The following is a 20,188-nucleotide window of genomic DNA, read 5'->3' on the forward strand; positions in this document are numbered from 1 at the left end:
GAAGAGAGAAGGGAAGACAGAAAGGGAAACAGAGACACCTGCAGACTTGCTTCTTCACTTGTGAATTATGCCCCCTGCAAGTGGGGAACCAGGGTCCTTGCGTTTTACTATGTGCGCTTAACCTGATGCATCACCACCCAGCCCCTCCTCAGTTGATTTCTTAATGTGAGACTTCACAGGTTTTGCTTACCATTCCACTTTTTAACAAAGGGGCCAGATAAGATTCTCATGAATCCTGCCAGACAAACTATGTCTGTGGAGAATTCCTGAAGGACTTGGTCAACTGCAGTGTCAAAATCTTCACGACTTTTATACGACTTATGATTAATCACCTATAAGGAGCAAAGGGTTAACCATGATCTCTCCCAACAAGTTACATTTTTTTTTTTTTTTTTAATAAAGCTCAGCATTCAGCCCAACTCTACAAGTCCAAAGAATAAGTGTTCCACAGACAGGCCAATTGGGTCCCATGAGGGCAGGGTATTCAAATACAGACTGCAGAAAAGACAACCCCCCTAATTTTTTTATTATTATTTATTGGATGGAGACAGAGAGAAATCCAGAGGGAAGGGGAGATAGAGAGGGAGAGAAGAAGAGAGAGACACTTGCAGCCCTGCTTCACCTCTTGTGAAGCTCTCCCCCTGCAGGTGGGGACCGGGATTTGAACCTGGACCCTTGCACATTGTAAAGACGCTTTTTGAAAGGTGACTTACTCTGGTGGGAATTCCAGCTCGTTCTGCTTTATCTAATCCAGCCACTGCTGCCTTGTTGGAGATGACAAGGACAATGTGAGCCGAGCTATTCGGTTCCCGAGTACTATCTATGAGAGCCTGGAGGTTTGATCCTGCGACAGAGAAAACATCATCAAGCTCACATGTACTTCTTTAAAAAAAAAAAAAAAAAAAGCTTTGTGATTTTTTTTTTTTTGTCTCCAGGGCTTGGTGTCTTCACTACAAATCCATTGCTCCTGGAGGCCATTTTCTCACTGTTTTTTGTTGCTGTTGTTGGATAGGACAGAGAAACGGAGAGAGGAGGGGAAGACAGAGAGGGGGAGAGAAAGACAGACACCTGCAGACCTGCTTCACCGCCTGTAAAGCGACCCCCCTGCAGGTGGGGAGCTGGGGCTTGAACCAGGATTCTTATTCTGGTCCTTGCACTTTGAGCTATGTGCGCTTAACCCGCTGCGCCTGGCCCGAGAAGAACTCTTCTACAGCTCTATAGAGAGGAAGCCATGTGATCCGGGAGGTGGCGCAGTGGATAAGGCACTTAACTCTCAAGCATGAGGTCCTGAGTTCAATCCCTGGCAGCACATGTACCAGAGTGATGTCTGGTTCTCTCTCTATCATTTCTCATGAGTAAATAAAATCCTAAAAAAAAAAAAAAAGGAAGGCATATCTCACCTGTTCCAGATATCAGAACAGCCACTCTGGCCTTTTTTGGCTGAACAGTGGACTGATTCTTCTGGGCACCATTCTCCAGCTGGACCCCATTTCCCAAAGGGGCGCTATTCTTCAAAACTGATCCATTCATTTGGATGGTTTCAATCAGATGCTTGACCTTCACATGAGGAGAACCTTCATTTCAAATACACCCAATAAAGATATAAAGATTGTGAACTAACAGTAATAGAAAGACTTTGAGACACAAGAGTACGAGGTTTGTGTCACTCAACAGTGCTCATTCACTAGGCCTTTCTGTGGGTGCCCCTGTGCTCGAAGCCCCAGAACTTTGCTGTGAGCATTTGTGGACACATTGGAGACTGTGCTCCGGTTTCTCTTTTTCTTTTGCCTCCAGGGTTATCACTGGGACTCAGTGTTGGCACTACGAATCCACTGCTCCTGGTGGACAGTTGTTCCTCCCCCCCATAGGACAGAGAGAAATTGAGAGAGGGTGGGGAGACAGAGGGAGAAAGATAAGACACCTGCAGACCTGCTTTACCACTAGAGAAGCTTCCTGTTGCAGGTGGGGAGCTGAAGGGGGGGCTCAAATCTGGGTGCTTGCACATTGTACTGTGATCAACCGGGCCCCCTACACCTGTTTTTCTACATAAAAATGTGTCGTGATTTTCTTCGACAACCCAGTATTACTACTTGCCAGCTCCCTACCCACTCTGTGCTCATCTTCCATATGAGTTCTTGGTCTCAAGAAGGCCTATGACCCAACAAGGTCATTCACAGCTTTGATATAGGACATAGGAATCAAAAGAAGGCTTTCTTATTATAACTTGAGCTGAAGGATGTGCACCTGAGGTTTCTTTCCAGTATTTAGGGAACCTGCTGGAGCGAAACCTGTGATTAAAGACAGGCAGATTCAGCAAGCTCTGAGCTCCTGGTTAACTAATCCAAGTGGGGCTTCTGCCTTCCTGCCCACTTCCGGTTGTTCTAGCTGATCAGCACACATCCTTGCTCGCTACCCCTTGGACCAAGAAAGACCCGAACCTCAAGGTCTTGTGTGCAGCGTTGATTCCTTTGCGAAGTGATACCAGGGGACTGAAGTGAGCTTCTGGGAAGGTGATGGCAGTGGGAGAGGCAAGTCAGAGTGGGCTAGTAACTGCTCACTACTCTCTGGACACCTGGACTGCATTTCACCAGGACCTCCCAAAGGACCCATACAGGGTGCCCCAGAGCTACTCCCTTCTTCTACCCATGAGGTAAATATTTATTCACTAGCCTCCACTACGTGTCAAGGGCTGTCTGGCGTGGGGTAGGGTGGTGGTGTATTTGTGATTGCTACACAGAGGCGTCAGAGCCCTGCGTCAGACACGGAGAGCTATTTGGTGTTACAGGAGTGGGTGCTGTCATACTCCAGCTTCTTAAAGATGGCTCGTGTAAACAGCGGGCAGAGTGCTTACGGCAGTTCTGCCAAGTTCATGTGCCTGAGAGCAGTCAAATTTACCTTCTGGACACGCAACCACTTTGCCAATCACCCAGGCTTCTTCCTTGTGCTGCTCAATATTCTGCAGAACCTGCGTTGCTTGATCCTCCGATACCACGAGGGCAGCTCCAACGCCACAGTTAAATGTTCTGGCCATCTCCTCTTCTGAGAGGTGTCCTTCCTTCTGTAACCACGAGAAGATCCTAGGGACTCTCCAGGTCTGGGCATCTAATAGGCAAGAGTTTCCCGATTAACCCACCGTGTCACACGGAGTGCAACAGACAGAAATCACGATTAGCCGCTGCTAGGCTACGCGGGGTCAAACTACAAACGCGCGGAAGCTTCTTGTGGAGCCGTCCCGACCTTGGACACTAAGCAACCCTGTGCCGACACATGTGCCCAGTATTCACAACCGAGTCAGGTTTTGTTCTGCGATAACCAGATACTAAGAACCTCCCGAGCGGATCAGGTGAGCCTGCGGCTGAAGTCCAGGCAGGCTAAGCAACTTGCCTCACCGTGAATGTGTAGCTCGGATGTACTGAAGGTCAAGAGACAGCATCATGACTATGCAAAAGGCTTCTACCGGGCTCAGTCCCTGCATCACCATAAGCCAAATGTGCTCCGGTTAAAAAACAAAAGCAAGCTCGTGGGAGTAGGGCGGTAGCGCAGCGGGTTAAGCCCATGTGGTACGAAGCATAAGGACCAGCAGGAGGATCTTGGTTTGAGCCCCTGGCTCCACACCTGCAGGGGAGTCACTTCATAGGTGGTGAAGCAGGTCTGCAGGTCTTTCTCTCCCCATCTCTGTCTTCCCTTCCTCTCTCCATTTCTCTCTGTCCTATCCAACAATGATGACATCAACAACAACAATAATAAAAAGCAACAAGGACATCAAAAGGGAAAAATCTTTTTATATATACATATTGGCTGCCCGATACCCACTGCCCAACCCCTTCCACCCAAGGCCCAAGGCCAGCAAGTCTGGCCCTCTGCATTCATTCAGAAAGGTGGACTTGTTGGAGAGATAGCTCACCCGCAGGGTGCCTGCACCCTGTGTGCGGCCTGGCTCCAGCCCTAGCACCCGGAGAAGTGCTGCACAACTGCGGAGGGTCTGGGGCTGTACTTCTTTTTTTTTTTCCCTCCAGGGTTATTGCTGGGCTCGGTGCCTGCACCATGAATCCACCGCTCCTGGAGGCCATTTTCCCCCCTTTTTGTTGCCCTAGTTGTTGCAGCCTCGTTGCGGTTATTGCCATTGTTGACGTTGCTTTGTTGTTGGATAGGACAGAGAGAAATGGAGAGAGGAGGGGAAGACAGAGAGAGAGGGGGAGCGAAAGATAGACACCTGCAGACCTGCTTCACCGCCTGTGAAGTGACTCCCCTGCAGGTGGGGAGCCGGGGGCTCGAACCGGGATCCTTACGCCGGTCCCTGCGCATTGCGCCACGTGCGCTTAACCCACTGCGCCACTGCCCGACCCCCTGGGGCTGTACTTCTTGCCACCTCCTCCCCGTCTCTCTGAAACTGTGGCCCGAAGTGGTGAAGTCACCCATGAGATGCCCAGTCACCCCAAAACAAAACTGGGGTAGTGGTGTTCTTTGCTCCTTGACACCATATTTAAAAAAGAAATAAACTGGCCAGGGTGGGACATTCCTATCACATTCTGTGCAAATACAGGTTAGTCCCGTCCCTTCCATCAAGTGCATGTTGCCATGCTCCAAAACCCTGGTCCCCACCTGCAGGCAGAAAAACTTCACAAGAGGTAAAGCAGTGCTGCACGCACGTCTGTCCTCACTGCCTCTCTCATTATTTTTAAGATTTTTATTTATTAATGAGAAATATAGGAGGAGAGGGAGAGAAAGGACCAGACAGCGCCCTGGCACATGTGCTGCTGGGGGTTGAACTCGGGACCTTAGCCACTTGGCCATCTTCTGGACCACTCTGCCTTCTCTATCCACCTTCCCTCTCTGTCCTATCAAATTAAATAATAAAGTTAACAAAAAGGAAAGAAAAAAAAAGGGGGGTAAGGGTTGATAGCATGCATAATGGTTATGCAAAGAGGTTCTCATGCCTGAGGCTCCAAAGTTTCAGGTTCAACCCCCCGAACCACCATAAAAGAGAGCTGAGTGGTGCCCTGGTGAAAAACAAAACAAAACTGCAGGCACATGAAGGTATACTTAAAGGTGTTATCAATGTTCACTGGGAACAGCTGCTTCTCAGGATGTATTCAACCACAAATTTAACCCTCGGACACAGCCTTTAGCCCTTACAGTGAGAACAGAGGCACCCTTCCCTGCAGCCCAACCCTTTCGTGTCCCACTGGACCCCTCTGCAGTTGACCCTGTTTCTTCACTAGCTTCACACACTCGGACCCACATCTGCGACCTTCCCCCCCCCCCCCAGCACAGCCCAACTGGATGGGTCCAGTCAACCTTTTTCGGTTCTTGCTTCAAGGCTGGCCACACACACTCTGACTTTTGGAGAGAAAGTTCGCCTCCTGTGGCGCTGTTTCCCATCATGACTGCTGTACTGCTCACCCTCTGTGAGCCTCCGTGCCAAGGCTGCCTGCCTCTCACTAAGCCACCTTCATCGCACGGGGAAACGGCTCCCCTCCATGCAAGCTTTTCCCTCTCCTCTCCCTCAAACCAATGTGAACTAGCTGACCAGGGCAGCAGGGAAGGTTCCTCTTTTGCCCTCTGAAAACCAGGAAACCCCGACAACTACTTATTATACTGTTTCCTTTTCACCACTGAATTCTGGGAACCAGAAAGACTGCAGTCTGTCTGCCGTCCCTCCTGTACCCTGGTGGGGCCATGTAGTCTCAACAAGCTGCTTTGAGAGTTAGTACTGGGTAACACCCACATCTCTCTGGTCCTGACCCTTTATCTCTGGGCTGCACCTGACACTGCCAATCAGCATTACATTCAAGTCCTTCCCTGGAGGTGGACACTTTTCCATGATCTACTCCATGTGCTGACTGCTTTTTCTTCTTTTTTTATTCCCCCAGCACTGTTCAGTTCTGGCTTATGGTGGTGTTTGGCACCTTAAGCATGAAAAGCTTTTCGCATAAGCATTATGCTATCCCCCTAGCCTATATGTGTAGTTCTGTCAGCCTTTCGGGTGGCTTGAACATTGAGTACCTGCTGTCTAGTCCTCTTACTTCTTAGCTGTAACTACCAGCATCAGGGTACTCACTTTCTTCCAACTGGCCTCAAATTCAGCTCAGAAACTTGCAACAAATACACCAAAGATTGCTTACTTTCTAGTTTTTGCTAGCAAGAATTTCCTTCCGTACAGTTCTACCTTTCTCTACAGATTCTTCTTTTCCAAACAGGGAGGGTGGTAAGAGAGGGAGACAGCATGGCACTACTCCAGCGGTGGCCAGAGACTAGACTTTGGGCCGTCCCTTTGCACGGTAAAGCGAACTCTTCCCTGGGTGAGCCATCTCTTGCCCACGCCCCAGCCCCTACCTTTCTCTTCTGTCATGGGCATCATCTTAGACTTAGTTGTTAACTAGGTATATGGGACTTCTTTTTCCTTTTTATCACTAAATGAAGATCACTAATTCACAGCCAACTTACCCGATACTTATAATCCATCCTGCGTTTAACTCAGGAAAGCCTAATGACGCAGACCCTGTGTAACCACAGGTGTTCTACATATCTGCCGTCTTCTCCACGCTCAGTTTGGTGAACTCACCTAACTCTACTCCTAACTCCGCGGGGAGGACTCTGGGGATGTTTTCTAGTAATCCTCCACCAGTGATATGGGCAAAGGCCTTGACACGTCCCGAACGGAGGATTGGTAACAGTGAGTGGCTGTAGATTCTGGTCGGGGTTAGAAGTAAGTCCCCTACACATTGGAGAAATAAAACACAAATTGAGATTATCACAGTAAAACCAAAGCACATACGGTAAGACAGTCCCGAAGCAGATAACGACTAAAGCTAGTACATACAGAATGGTTCTAGTAGCCACACAGCAAGGTCCAAGGATAACACAACTGTTTTGTTCTATTAAATATATTCTATTTATTTACTGGATAGAGAAACTGAGAATTCGTGAAGGTGCACCCCCCCCCCACCATAGGTGGGGACTGGAGGCTTGAACCCAGGTCCTTGAGCCTGGTAACATGTAGTCTCTACCAGGTACACCTCTGCCCGTCCTTAACTCCATTCTGACTTTAAGTAACTGGGCACCAGCCTCATTACGTTGCTCGTCTTCAAATGGGAGGGTTTAAGTATGAACAGTGTAATTTACCTAGTGTCTGGTCACCACAGCCGTGAGGTGCTGGAGAGGAGTACCGGAGGGAGGATTTCTCTACGATTTTCCTCACGAGGCTGAATCCATTGCTGTGAAGACCGGAAGAAGCTACTCCAATGACGGCATCCCCTTCTGTGATTCTGTCCAGGTGAGGGAGTGTCTGATCCCGCTCCATGGCACCGACGGCAAACCCGGCCAGGTCATACTCGCCGGGAGGATACATGTCTGGCATCTCTGCCGTTTCGCCTCCTGGTAGGGAGTCAGACATGAGCAGAGGAACCCCGGCACAGTCACAGACCTGCCGCGCTCATGATGGCACCGGCCACTCCACAAACACTGAAAATGTGGATGTCAGCAGTTGCCCAGCAGAACATGCAGCCAAGCCGGTTTCAAGGAGACAGCATTCTTTTCCAGAAAGGGAAGGAAGGCTAGTATTATTGCTGCAAATGTATGTGTGGAGCTTCTAAACATTACGTCAGTGGCATTTTTTCCTTTCCTTTTAAAACATTTTACTTACTTGTAATAGAGACAGAAAAATCGAGACGGGAGGGGAAGACCGAGGGGGAGAGAGACACTTGCGACATTGCTTCCTGCTGGTGGGGAGTGGGGGGGTTGAACCTGGTTCCTAGTGCATTGCATATGTGTGTTCAACCAGGTGCACTAGCCACATACACGCTTCATACTCCCTCCCCATATATATATTATACAGAGGGGCAGAGATCAAAGCTGCCTTCAGTGTGGTTTGAAGCTGGGTCGTAGCACAAGTGGCCTTATGCTAGACAGCTGCTCTCATGAGCTGTCTAGGTACCAACCATACTTAGACACAGGAAAAAAAGCACAACAAAGACACAGGTGAAGGGCAGGAGATTAAGTCGATCGTACCAAGCAGAGCACACCCAGCTATCCGGCAAGCTTTAGCGACTCCAGCGATGACAGTCTCGGTTGTACTGAGGTCAAGTTTTCCACTGGAAAAGTAATCGAGGAAGAAGAGGGGTTCTGCTCCTTGTGCCAGAATGTCATTCACGCACATGGCGACCAAATCTTGACCAATGGTCTCATGTTTATTGCACTGCTGGGCGATCTGAGGGAAAGCAGGGTGAATGTCCGTGTGAGAGTGAACCCCACGTTATCTTGTCCATTCACCAGTGGAGGCTAATAAACAGGGACTTCTAGTCAGCAACACACAACACTGACAGAACACTACATCTGGATCAACTAAGCAGTCCAAAAGTGTATGTGTATAAATATATACACATACTATATATATATTTATTTTATTTTATTTTTTTTAATTTTTGCTTTGAGGGTTATTGCTGGGGTTCGGTGCCTACACTATGAATCCACTGCTCCTGGAGGCCATGTTTTCCATTTTGTTGTTGCTGTCACTGTTATTGCTGTTGTTGGACAGGACAGAGAGAAATCGAGAGAGGAGGGGAAGACAAAGGGGGAAAGACAGACATCTGTAGATCTGCTTCACCGCTTATCATGTGACCCCTCTGCAGGTGGGGAGCTGGGGGCTTGAACCGGGATCCTTATACCTGTCCTTGCACTTTGTGCCCCGTGTGCTTAATCCAGTGAACCACCACCCAGCCCCCCAAAAAGTAATTTTTAACTTTTTACTCTTAACAATAATATTTCTCTCTCTCTCTCTCGTCTGAGCAATATTATGTTTTTATTTTTTTTGTGTGAATACTTTGTAGATTTTTTTTTTTTTTTATTTAAGAAAGGAGACATTGGGAGACTTCCGGAGGCAGGGCTACGAGCAGCAACAGATCTCTTTCTCTCCTCTCCTCTCCTCTCCTCTCCTCTCCTCTCCTCTCCTCTCCTCTCCTCTCCTCTCCTCTCCCGGATCAACTAGGAATACCAAAGGAGACCACCTGGGACCAAAACAAGACAGGACTAGAACGACTACAGGAACCCACAAAATCACCGGTGAGTGCAGACACACGTGGCTGGTGACAGAGAGGAGCCTAGGGAGAGACTAAGTGGCTGGTAAGAGTCCGAGGTTTACCAGTTGAGACACCACCTCCAGTCTGCTCCACCAACAAGGGGACAGCTGAAGGGAGGAGAGGACTCCCCGGAGACTCCCCAAGTGCCACTCTGAGTCTCCATTGCTACTACCCTCAGAATCTGGAGCAGCAGCAGGAAGGGACACCAGGGGACAGAGATCTAACCAGGAAACTCAGGAGAAGACCTATACCTCGGTGCCATAGCTGAGGGGCTGTGAAAGTCTCTTTGCATAACCACTGGATAATCTCTGCCACACCCTGCCTTATCTCTTGGTCAGGAGTCAGTGATTAAGCTACTGTAAGAAGCCTACTTACAGTTTTAAAAGCCCTCAGGCCTACAGAGAAGAAAAAAAGGGGGCTTTTAAACCACGGAGCTCCAACTCAGGGATTAAAATACTATTGAAACAACTTAACTTCCACCACTGTGAACTCTTTAATTAACTTATTTAGATGCAAGTCAATCCAGGCAATAGTGATGAGTAATTTGAAAAGTACTGAGAGAGGGAACTCATAACGTAATATATAAAATGGTTAACCAACAAGAAGAAATATTGGAGAAATGAATCAGGACAAGAGTCCAGCTAAAAGCCCCCCAAAGGGTGAAGCACAAAATAATGAGTTCAACACCCAAACACTAGCTAAGGAAATAAGGAGACATTAACAAAACCGTAGGATAAGAGGGGTACAGCTCCACACAATTCCCACAACTCGATTTCCATATCCCATCCCCTCCCGATAGCTTTCCCATTCTCTGTTTTTATTTAAAAAAAAAAATTCTTTCCATTTATTTTCCTTTTTGTTGCCCTTTTTTTTTTTTTTATTGTTGTTATTGATGTTGTCACTGTTAGGACAGAGAGAAATGACGAGGGGAAGACAGAGAGGGGGAGAGTAAGACAGACACCTGCAGACCCGCTACACTGCTTGTGAAGCAACACCCCTGCAGGTGGGGAGCCGGGGGCTCGAACTGGGATCCTTACGCCGGCCCTTGCGCTTTGTGCAACCTGCACTTAAACCGCTGCGCTACCGCCGGACTTCCTAATTATTATTTTATTGGATATGGGCCGTCAAAAAGGGGAAACAGCGAGACACACATCTACAGCTCTGCTTTATTACTCGTGAAACTGTCCTCCTGTAGGTGGGAACGAGAGGCTTAAACCCTCTCTGCACACTGTAATGTGAGTGTTTAACCGGCAACTGGCCTCGCAGTATTATGGTTTTAGCAGCATACATTATGATGACCGTACTGTATGGCTACTGAGTATGGTTTTAGCAGCATACATTATGATGACCACACTGTATGGCTACTGAGTATGGCCTTCTGTGCTTTTATCAGAGCACTGCTCAGTTCTGGCTGACAGTGAGGCAGGGGATTGAATTTGGGACCTTGGGCCTCAGGCACGAGTCCGTGTGCATAACCGTTATGCTACCCCCTTAGTACAGTATGTTTAGTGCATATTTTGTCAACAGTGAGAAAAATGTGCGATACTGTTTAGTGGCCTCCTTGGAGCCTTCCCCCCCCCTTTTCTTTTCTTTTGCTTTCTTTCATTCTTTGAGAGATAGCAAGAGTGGAAGAGGCCATAGCACCACTCTACCACACAAAGCGCCCTTGGTGGTGCTGGAACTCTACTAAGTCAGCTATCTCTTGGCCCCAAATTCTACTTTGCAAAGCAGGGCTTTACTCACAACATTGCCCAATTACCTTTAGTTTAGTTCCAACACCATCTGTTCCACAGGCCAGAAGAGGATCTTTGTAACCTGCTGCTTTTAGATCAAAAAGACCAGCAAAACCTCCAAGATCAACATCACAGCCTATTAGAGAACAAATTAATTACTTGATATATTCCATATATATATTAACTTATTAATGACAGGGATAGGAGAGAAAGAATCAGACGTCACTCTGGCACTTGTGCTGCTGGGGATCAAACTTAGGACCTCATGCTTGAGAGTCCAACACTATCCACTGTGCCACTCCCAGGCCACTACTTGCTGTATTTCAAAAGACTAGATAAACACCAGCGTTTACTAAAAATGGTTGCCTTTCCATGTGCCCAACTGAGAATTTAAATATTAAAGGAGCAAGACACAGCCTTCTGAGTTTGACACTGCAGCTAAGAACAGCTTCATACGATGACAAAACAGCAAAATGTCAAAGACTTTGGGTTTGGCTTAAATAGGACTAGACTTAGCTGGTATTAAATTGGAATGTTTTCCTCTGTAAGCACAAAGCCCAAATCAATTCATAACATCCAGGAAAGTTAATGGATTGGCAAAGGACAGGATATCTTACTTACCTGGTCTGGATGTAGCCTTTGCTAAAGGCTTAATTTTCTGGACGAGCATATTTCCAGCTGCAATGTCCACACCGGCGTCCTTATATGTCAGGCCCCTAAAGAGTTACAAAATAAGTCACCTAAATCCTGGGGATGGATATATATAATGTATTTAAAATATTAAAGTAAACATCTGTCAGGATTCTCCTGTCCTTTTAAGTTACTAGGCCCCATACACAGATTCTGATTTCAGGTCTAGCATACTTAACTGGGAAAGGCGTTTATAGACAACCTTCTCAGGGGCAGGGCAGTAGCAGACTGGGTTAAGTGCACATAATACAAAGCAGAAGGACCTGTGCAAGGATCCTGGTTCGAGCTCCAAGTTCCCATCTGAATGGGGGTTGCTTTGTAAACAGTGAAGCAGGTCTGTAGGTATCTTATCTTTCTCTCCTCCTATCTTCCACTCCTCTTTCAATTCCTCTCTGTCCTATTCAACAACAAAAAGGGAAAAGATAGGAGCAGTGATACCTTCTTTCTTGATTTAATTGTGCCATTTCTATTGAGAACTTCTATTGTGACCTAACCTTCCACACCAAATATATCCATAGCTTGCAACAACTCTTGCTTGTTCAACTCTGGTATGGGGAGGAAAACAATGCCAAAACTGAATTTAAGAAGTGATAATGGGTGGTAGCGGAGCGGGTTAAGAGGTGTCTTTCTGTTTCCCTCTCTCAATTTCTCTGTCCTACCCAATAACAGCAATAACAAGGGCAACGAAAATGGGGAAAGAATGGTCCCCAGGAGCAGTGGATTTATAGTATAAGCAGCACCAAGCCCCAGTGATAACTCTGGAGGCAAAAAAAAGTGATAATGGGTGGGGAGATGGTATGATTATGCAGAGACTCATACACCCGAGGCTCTGAAATCCCAGGTTCAATCCCTGTATCATCATAGAGCTGAGCAGTGCTCTGGTAAAAAGAATTAAGTACTTTATAAGGGCTTCACAGGACTGAGGATCACACTCGTGGCATAGTGCACACTCTGCGTGATGAGCTCTTGGGTTTAGTCCCCAGCACCTGGGTGCATGCATGTACTCAATCTCTCTCAAACACTGCAAAGAAATAGCTTGAAAATGAAACTGAGCTCTTAATGCAGCAATAAGAATCCTACTGGCGTTCCGTTCTTTTCAAATATTATTCCCTTTTGTTGCCCTTGTTGTTTTATTGTTAGACAGGACAGAGAGAAATGGAGGAGGGGAAAGACAGAGAGAGGGAAAGATAGACACCTGCAGACCTGCTTCACTGCCTTTGAAGTGACTCCCCTGTAGGGGGGGAGCTGGGAGCTCGAACCGGGATCCTTACGCGGGTCCTTGTGCTTTGCGCCACGCGCACTTAACCCGCTGCGCTACCGCCTGAGTCCGTCCCCCTTTTCCTTAAACTAAGCCCTGCTCAGCTCTGGCTCACAGTGGTGTGGGGGATTGAACCTGGGACATTGGGGCGTTAGGCATGAGAGTCTCTTTGCATAATCATTATGCTATCTACTCATGATCCCTATTGGCTTTCTTTATAGCTATGACAGAAGAGCATGAAAAAAGAGCAGATGGTGGTCCTAGAGGTGGTGCAGTGGATTTAAGGCATTGGACTCTCAACATGAGGTCCTGAGTTCAATCCCTGGCACATGTACCAGAGTGATATCTGGTTCTTTCTCTTTCTCCTATCATTTCTCATGAATCAATCAATAAAATTATATATATAAAAAAAGGGGGTCAGGCGGTAGCACAGTGGGTTAAGCGCAGGTAGTGAACAACATCAACAATGGCAATAATAATAGCCACAACGAGGCTACAACAACAAGGGCAACAAAAGGAGGAAAAAATGGCCTCCAGGAGCGGTGGATTCATGGTGCAGGCACCGAGCCCAGCAATAACCCAGGAGGGAAAAAAAAAAAAAGAGCAGATGATATTCAAGAAATCATTTCTATTTATTTGGGATAGAGACAGAAATAGGAATGGTCAGGGAGACGAGGTAGTACATAAAGCATTAGACTGCTGAGAGAGGAGGAGGAGGGAGAAAGACAGACACCTGCAGCACTGCTTCACCTTGTGAAGCTCTTCCCCTGCATGTGGGGACTGGGGGCTTGCACTGGAGTCCGTGCGCACTGCAATGTGTGTGCTCAACCAGGTGCGCCAACACCCGGCCTCCTGGTACTCATTCTCTTTATCTTCAAAGACTCAGATCAGTACGTCTGCCTGGCCATGCACACTTCAAGTGCAGGGCACACCTCAGCAGGAGGAAGCTTTGCTGGTGCGGATCCTCCCTCTCCTCTCCTCAAGTGTCTCTATCTGAAAAGCCCCAAAGGCTTCAGATCTATTCTGAGTTGCATCTCTTTTAAACAGGTAATCTCAATGAAATCTAGTCATTTTAAAAGAAAAAAAGTATTTTTAATGTTATCTCAGAACATTTTCTAATGCTTAAAATTTAAATATTTGCGGGAGTCGGGTGGTAGGTAGCACAGTGGGTTAAGCGCACGTGGCACAAAGCGCAAGAACGGGCGTAAGGATCCCGGTTTGAGCCCCCGGCTCCCCACCTGCAGGTTGAGTCGCTCACAGGTGGTGAAGCAGGTCTGCAGGTGGCTTTCACCCTCTTTGTCTTCCCCATTTCTCTCTGTCCTATCTAACAACGACGACATCAACAACATCAATAACTACAACAATAAAAAAACAAGGCCAACAAAAGGGGAAAAAATTAAATATTTGCTTCTTGAGAACAATCTGGGTAGCTTAAGTCACTATAAATTTCTCAGTCCTAAAACAAATTACTCATGGATGAACTCAGTAAACAGGCGTGTACATTTAAGAAATCACAGAACCCACGTTTGCAATAAAGTTTATTGATTTTTCATAGGAAGAATTGAAATCAATGTGTAAGAGATGAAAAGAAACAAACATCAGTAGTAGATAAGTACGTGCTGTGACAGAATGATACTGCCAGAATTTACAGCATCACCAAGTTAAAATTATAAAGTCAGTGACCAGTATAGTTTTTACCTTGAATTTTTTGGTAAGAATTAAAAAAATCAGAAACTAAGATATTAATTCAAAAAATAAAAACCCCTCTCCATCTTTACTGGGGAATAACTATATATACCTCTAACCACTAGACTTTTCAAAGACATAGTCATTAGGTGCTATGAAGTTTCTGCCAGTCTCATGTCATTAGTTTTTTTTTTTTCCTTTTTTTAAACCTAGGCCTCCTAGGCTACTTTTCACTAGACAGTCAGTCATTACAGATACCACAGCACCTGCGGTGTGGTGCCAGGCTGAAACCTGGACCATGCCCACGGCAAGGCATGCACCTACCCTGCGAGCTGTTTCTATAACTAGCTTTGACCCAAACTAAGTACAGTTACAAATCAGATCCAAGACAGGGGCAAGTGTGGAGAATGACGAAGCGCAGGGTTACGCGGCCCTTCTCCACCAGTTTCTGTCAGCTGCGACAGGTCTGAGCGGTTTACCTGGGCTGCTGGAGGAACGCTATGGCACGGTGGCCGATGTCCTTCCTATACACGGCTCCCTCGAACCTTACTGCAGCCAGTCCTTTCTTGGCCGCGTCAAGGGCTGAGGTCAGATCTTCCCGGGTGGCTGTGACAGTGAGCACTCGACCCCCACTAGTCACCACTTTGCCATCTTTTAGGGCAGTGCCTGCTTGGAACACCTCCAGTCCCAACGCCTGAGCCTCCTGAAGCCCTGTAAGAGACACAGTTAACATACCGTATGTAAAAACAGTATTGCATTTTGTCAGGTGATTTCTTCTAATTTTTTTTAATCTTTTTTTTCTCTTTTTTTCTGCCTCCAGGGTTATTGCTGGAGCTTGGTGCCTGCACTAGGAATCCACTGCTTCTGGAGGCTTTATTTTTTTCCTTCCCTTTTTTGTTGCTCTTGTTTATCATTGTTGCTTTTTTTTTTTTCACTATAGTTGTTGTTGGATAGGACAGAGAGAAATTGAGAGAAGAGGGGAAGACAGAGGGGGAGAGAAAGACAGACACCTTGCAGACCTGCTTCACTGATTGTACTCCAGAAAGAATTTTGGTCCATATTCCCAATAGGGCAGAAATGTCAGGGGAAGATGACCAGAGGGCTCTGAAAGGCAATTCCATCAGGATCCAGAGAGAGAAGAGGAAAAAAGGAAAGACAGCCAGAAGTAGTAATAGGTGAGACTTAGAAAGGAAGAAAAGGCAGAACTACAGGAAAAAATGGGCAAAAATATAGACAGCTATAGAAATAGTCAACCCATATCTGTGACCTTGGAAGAACCACTGCAGTTTCCAATGGAGGGATAGGGATACAGAACTCTGGTGGTGGGAATGGTGTAGAATTATATCCACTATCATTTTGTAGATCAATACTAAATCCATTTCTCTCTCTCTCTCTCTACACACACACACACACACACACACACACACACACTCTCTCTCTCTCTCTCATATCCACCCTTACTGATTTCTGGAAGTCTTATGGAAACAGTGAGAAGTAACAAATTCTGCATTTTATACACATGTATGTATTAAACAGTTCAGTTCCGGCTTATCGTGGAATGTGTGTGGGAACTGAATCTTGGACTTTGGAGTCTCATGAATAAGTCTTTTTCTCATAACCATTAGGCTATTTCTCTCAACCTAGGTACTGTAGTTTCATAGCAAAGGAAGTTAAGAGAGAGAAAATGTGACTAAGAAAATGAGGATGGGCAGGCAGGCTGTGGAAAGACACCCTCGTGCCTGAGGTTCCATCCCCAGCACCACTAGAAGCCAGAGCTATGCAGTGCTCTGGTTAAAAAAAAAAAGAAAGAAAAAGAAAAAAGGAGGGGGCGAGGATGGTAGCCCAGTGGATTAAGCGCACATGGTGCCAAGCACAAGGACTAGAGTAATGATTCCGATTCGAGCGCCTGCCTCCCCACCTGCAGGGGGGTCACTTCACAAATGGTGAAGCAGGTCTACAGGTATCTATCTTTCTCTCCCCCTCCTCTCTTGATTTCTGTCCTATGCAGTAACAACAATGGCAACAAAATGGGAGAAATGGCCTCCAGGAGCAGTGGATTCGTAGTACAGGCACAAAGCCTGGAGGCAAAAAAACAAAAACAAAAACAAACAAAAAACAAGGATGAGGGAGGCGATTTATTAGTACAGAACATGCCCTCCATGCTTGAGGGTCCAGGTTTAGCCCCATAAAAAGCACCTCATGAAAAGAAAAAAACAAACAGAACTTCAGAGATGGTGGAGAGATAGTCTGACAGCTCTCACTAACTGTGAGAAATACATTCACACCCTTACTGAAAGAAAATAGGCGTGCAAGTGTCCTGGCAGTCCCAAGGGTCAACTGAGTGTGCGCTTTGTCTTGGGTGTGGCTCCATCCCCACGTGTGTCAGCACATCTTACCTTCCACCAATCAACAAAACAGTCAATTTTGATTTACTGCCACTCGTGTTACTGCCGGGGCTTGGTGCTGGCACTACAAATCCTCGGCCACTAAAGTCTGCCTCACCAACCAGTCCACACTCATCTTCCTGACTCTTACACACCTCCATCCAAGATCTCCCTAGCTTTCAGAGGGTGACAGTAAAGGCTGTACTGGTTCCGCCTCTGGAATCTGCCCAGGCTCCCTAATACACAGGAAGGGGAAGAGATGGTAGACTGAGACACTGCTTGGGCTATTTGACTGTACATGCCCGTCACAGTTAGGTGAAAGACCCCTGGGAGACTCCCTGCGGCTTCACTCTTAGAGCCAACAGGACGTGAGCACAGGCAGCCCACTGTGGGCGTGGTCTTTGTCACTCTGCATGCCACCATTCCTTGCCACGCACCTGTTATCTCCAGACCCTTGGCGTAGTCTCCCGGATACCCTTTACTCGCCATGACAATGGTTAGGGCAGTGCAGTTTTCAAGCCAAACAGGCTCGACCTCATGGAGCCGGCCATCTAAGGTCGCCTGGATCACTTCATAAAGGTCACTTTTAAGAAGTGGGAGGATCACCTGGAACAACAATGTGGCGACTTACAAACTAGTTCTCCTTACACACTTTATCCTTCAAGTAGTTATGATCCCCCCCCGGTATTTTTGGAGACTGGCTCCAGCAACTCCACCCCCCCAAAAAGGGCAGACACTGAAATCCATTACATGATTATATGATATAGTATGATGTATGCTATAGCAGTTACCCAGCACTCATGATACCGAGTGCTGGGTAACCACTATGTAAGTTGTTGCTACACTGCACTGTTTGTAGAGACAAGAAAGCGTTCCCACTGAGCTCACTCACAAACACCGTGGGCCTGACTGTATTTAACCGGCAGCTGCTTGATCCTTGAATATGGAACACAAGGCTGCAGGGGGCAGGGTGCGGAGACAAGACTATCTAAGGCTGATAAAACAGAGATCAGAACAACATTCGTCTACTACAGAGCACTGATTTATTTATTACCCACCTGGCACTCTGGATCCCCGAAACGACAGTTAAACTCCAGAACTTTGGGCCCATCCTTGGTTAGCATTATACCAGCATAGAGGACGCCTTAGTTAAAAAAGAAAAGAAAAAGAAAAAAAAAAGAGAATGTCTGATGAAAACATTACACGGCAACTATGCAAGTTTCCTTAGAAACTTCCAGGACTGGAAGTTCTGGAATAACCATGACATGCTACGATAGTGGAGGGTGGCCAGGGAGATGTTTCAGCAGCAGAGCGCATGCTTTGCATGCAGGAGGCACTGCGTATGTTCCTAGCAAAGTAACAGAGAAGCCGAGTCAGACTAAACACAGTGATTTCAGCGCGCTTACCTGTGTAGGGCATGCCTTCCTGCTTCATGCCATCCACTGTCCTCTGGAGAATGGCATTTTTAATCTTCAGTAACAGATTCTTGGAGACCTGGTGGGGGACAGGATTATACAGAAACACTTTAAAAAAAAATCCATCCCAGGCACAGGTCTGTTGGTGCAACGCTATTTATAATAGGCAGAGCGTGGAAGCAACCCAAAGTCCAACAACAGATGAGTGGCTGAGAAAGCTGTGGTATGGGGCTGGGTGGCAGCAAACTGGTAGAGTGCACACGCTAATGTGTGTAAGGAACTATTGTATTTACTGTTGAATGTAAAACATTGATTCCCCAATAAAGAAATTAAAAAAAAAAAAAGTGTAAGGACCCATGTTTAACTCCTCTGGTCCTCACCTGCAGGGGGAGCTTCTCAAACCAGGAATCGCGTCTTAGGTCTTTCTCATTTCCCTCTACCCCCCATCAAAAAAATTATAAGTATAAAAAAATAAAATTTTCGGGAGTCGGGCGGTAGCGCAGTGGGTTAAGCGCACATGGCGCAGAGTGCAACAACTGGCATAAGGATCCCGGTTCAAGCCCCCGGCTCCCCACCTGCAGGGGAGTCGCTTCACAGGCGGTGAAGCAGGTCTACAGGTGTCTGTCTTTCTCTCCCCCTCTCTGTCTTAGCCTCCTCTTTCCATTTCTGTCTGTCCTATCCAACAACGATGGCATCAACAACTACTACAACAATAAAACAACAAGGGAAACAAAAAGGGAATAAATTAAACAAATAAAAAAAATTATCTTGCATAAGTAGTCTCTGTAACAAAGAAATCAATCATGATGGGCTGAGCACTTTAAATTCATAAACTAAAAACAAACAACAAAGTAACAAAAACTGGGGGGTAGGTAGTGGTGTACCTAGTTATGTGCAGACAGCACTACGTACTAAGACCTGCACAAGGACCTGAGTTCGAGTTCCCACTCCCCACCTGCAATGGGGACACATCACGAATAGTAAATCAAGCCTGCAGGTGTCTCTTTTTCTCTTTTCCTGTCTCCTCTCTCCTTCAGTTTGTCTTAATAGGAAGAAAATAGAGGGGGGGGGAGAGGGAGAGAGAGACAGAGAGAAAAGGCTACCGCAGTAGGATTCACAGTGCAGGAACCAAGCCTGTAGGCAAAAACAAAACAAAATCTCTGTATATTCCATGCATATTGCACAGAACTATAACTTCAGAATCTGAGACTGTATACATTTTTGTTAAAAGTAGGTCTACAGATAAAGTAAAAAATTTATTTTATTTATTCCCTTTTGTTGCCCTTGTTGTTTTATTGTTGTAGTTATTATTGTTGTTGTCGTTGTTGGAGAGGACAGAGAGAAATGGAGAGAGGAGGGGAAGACAGAAAGAGAGGAGGAGAGAAAGATAGACACCTGCAGACCTGCTTCACCGCCTGTGAAGCGACTCCCCTGCAGGTGGGGAGCCGGGGTTCGAACCGGGATCCTTATGCCGGTCCTTGTGCTTTGTACCACGTGCACTTAACCCGCTGCGCTACAGCCCGACTCCCCAGATAAAGTTCTTTTTAAGATCATTTATATTAAGATGGTAGGTCCCCAGGTGTCCAACAACAGATGAGTGGCTGAGCAAGTTGTGGTGTACATACACAATGGAATACTACTCAGCTATTATAAAAATAGTGATTTTACTGTTTTCAGTCCATCAAGGATGGAGCTTGAAGAAATCATGTTGAGTGAAATAAGTCAGAAACAGAAGGATGAATATGGGATGATCTCACTCACAGGCAGAAGTTGCAAAACAAGATCAGAAGAGAAAACACAAGTAGATCCTGAACTGGAGTCGGTGTATTGCACCAAAGTAAAAGACTGGGGCTGGGGGGGGGGGGAGTACAGGTCCTGGAAAAGGATGACAGAGAACCTAGTGGGGATTGTATTGTTATGTGAAAGACTGAGAAATGTTATATAA

At 46.5% G+C, this 20,188-nt stretch overlaps 1 protein-coding gene across 4 annotated transcripts in view; it reads right to left on the reverse strand.

Annotated features, from left to right (window-relative positions):
* Positions 1-20,188, reverse strand: part of GART (phosphoribosylglycinamide formyltransferase, phosphoribosylglycinamide synthetase, phosphoribosylaminoimidazole synthetase) — a 35,722-nt gene that overhangs the window by 3,280 nt on the left and 12,254 nt on the right. For all 4 annotated transcript variants that reach the window (XM_060198644.1, XM_007519713.3, XM_060198645.1 and 1 more), the window contains 13 exons: positions 18,235-18,322; positions 17,887-17,972; positions 17,266-17,434; positions 14,924-15,155; positions 11,432-11,526; positions 10,837-10,946; positions 8,011-8,209; positions 7,126-7,377; positions 6,566-6,718; positions 2,896-3,102; positions 1,401-1,574; positions 714-844; positions 191-332 (listed from right to left, as the gene is read on the reverse strand). In XM_060198644.1, the coding sequence (XP_060054627.1) occupies positions 191-332; positions 714-844; positions 1,401-1,574; positions 2,896-3,102; positions 6,566-6,718; positions 7,126-7,377; positions 8,011-8,209; positions 10,837-10,946; positions 11,432-11,526; positions 14,924-15,155; positions 17,266-17,434; positions 17,887-17,972; positions 18,235-18,322 (2,038 nt within the window). The remainder of the gene's footprint in view (positions 1-190; positions 333-713; positions 845-1,400; positions 1,575-2,895; positions 3,103-6,565; positions 6,719-7,125; positions 7,378-8,010; positions 8,210-10,836; positions 10,947-11,431; positions 11,527-14,923; positions 15,156-17,265; positions 17,435-17,886; positions 17,973-18,234; positions 18,323-20,188) is intronic.

The sequence above is a fragment of the Erinaceus europaeus genome, chromosome 9 (assembly GCF_950295315.1).
Source record: "Erinaceus europaeus chromosome 9, mEriEur2.1, whole genome shotgun sequence".
Lineage (NCBI taxonomy): Eukaryota > Metazoa > Chordata > Mammalia > Eulipotyphla > Erinaceidae > Erinaceus > Erinaceus europaeus.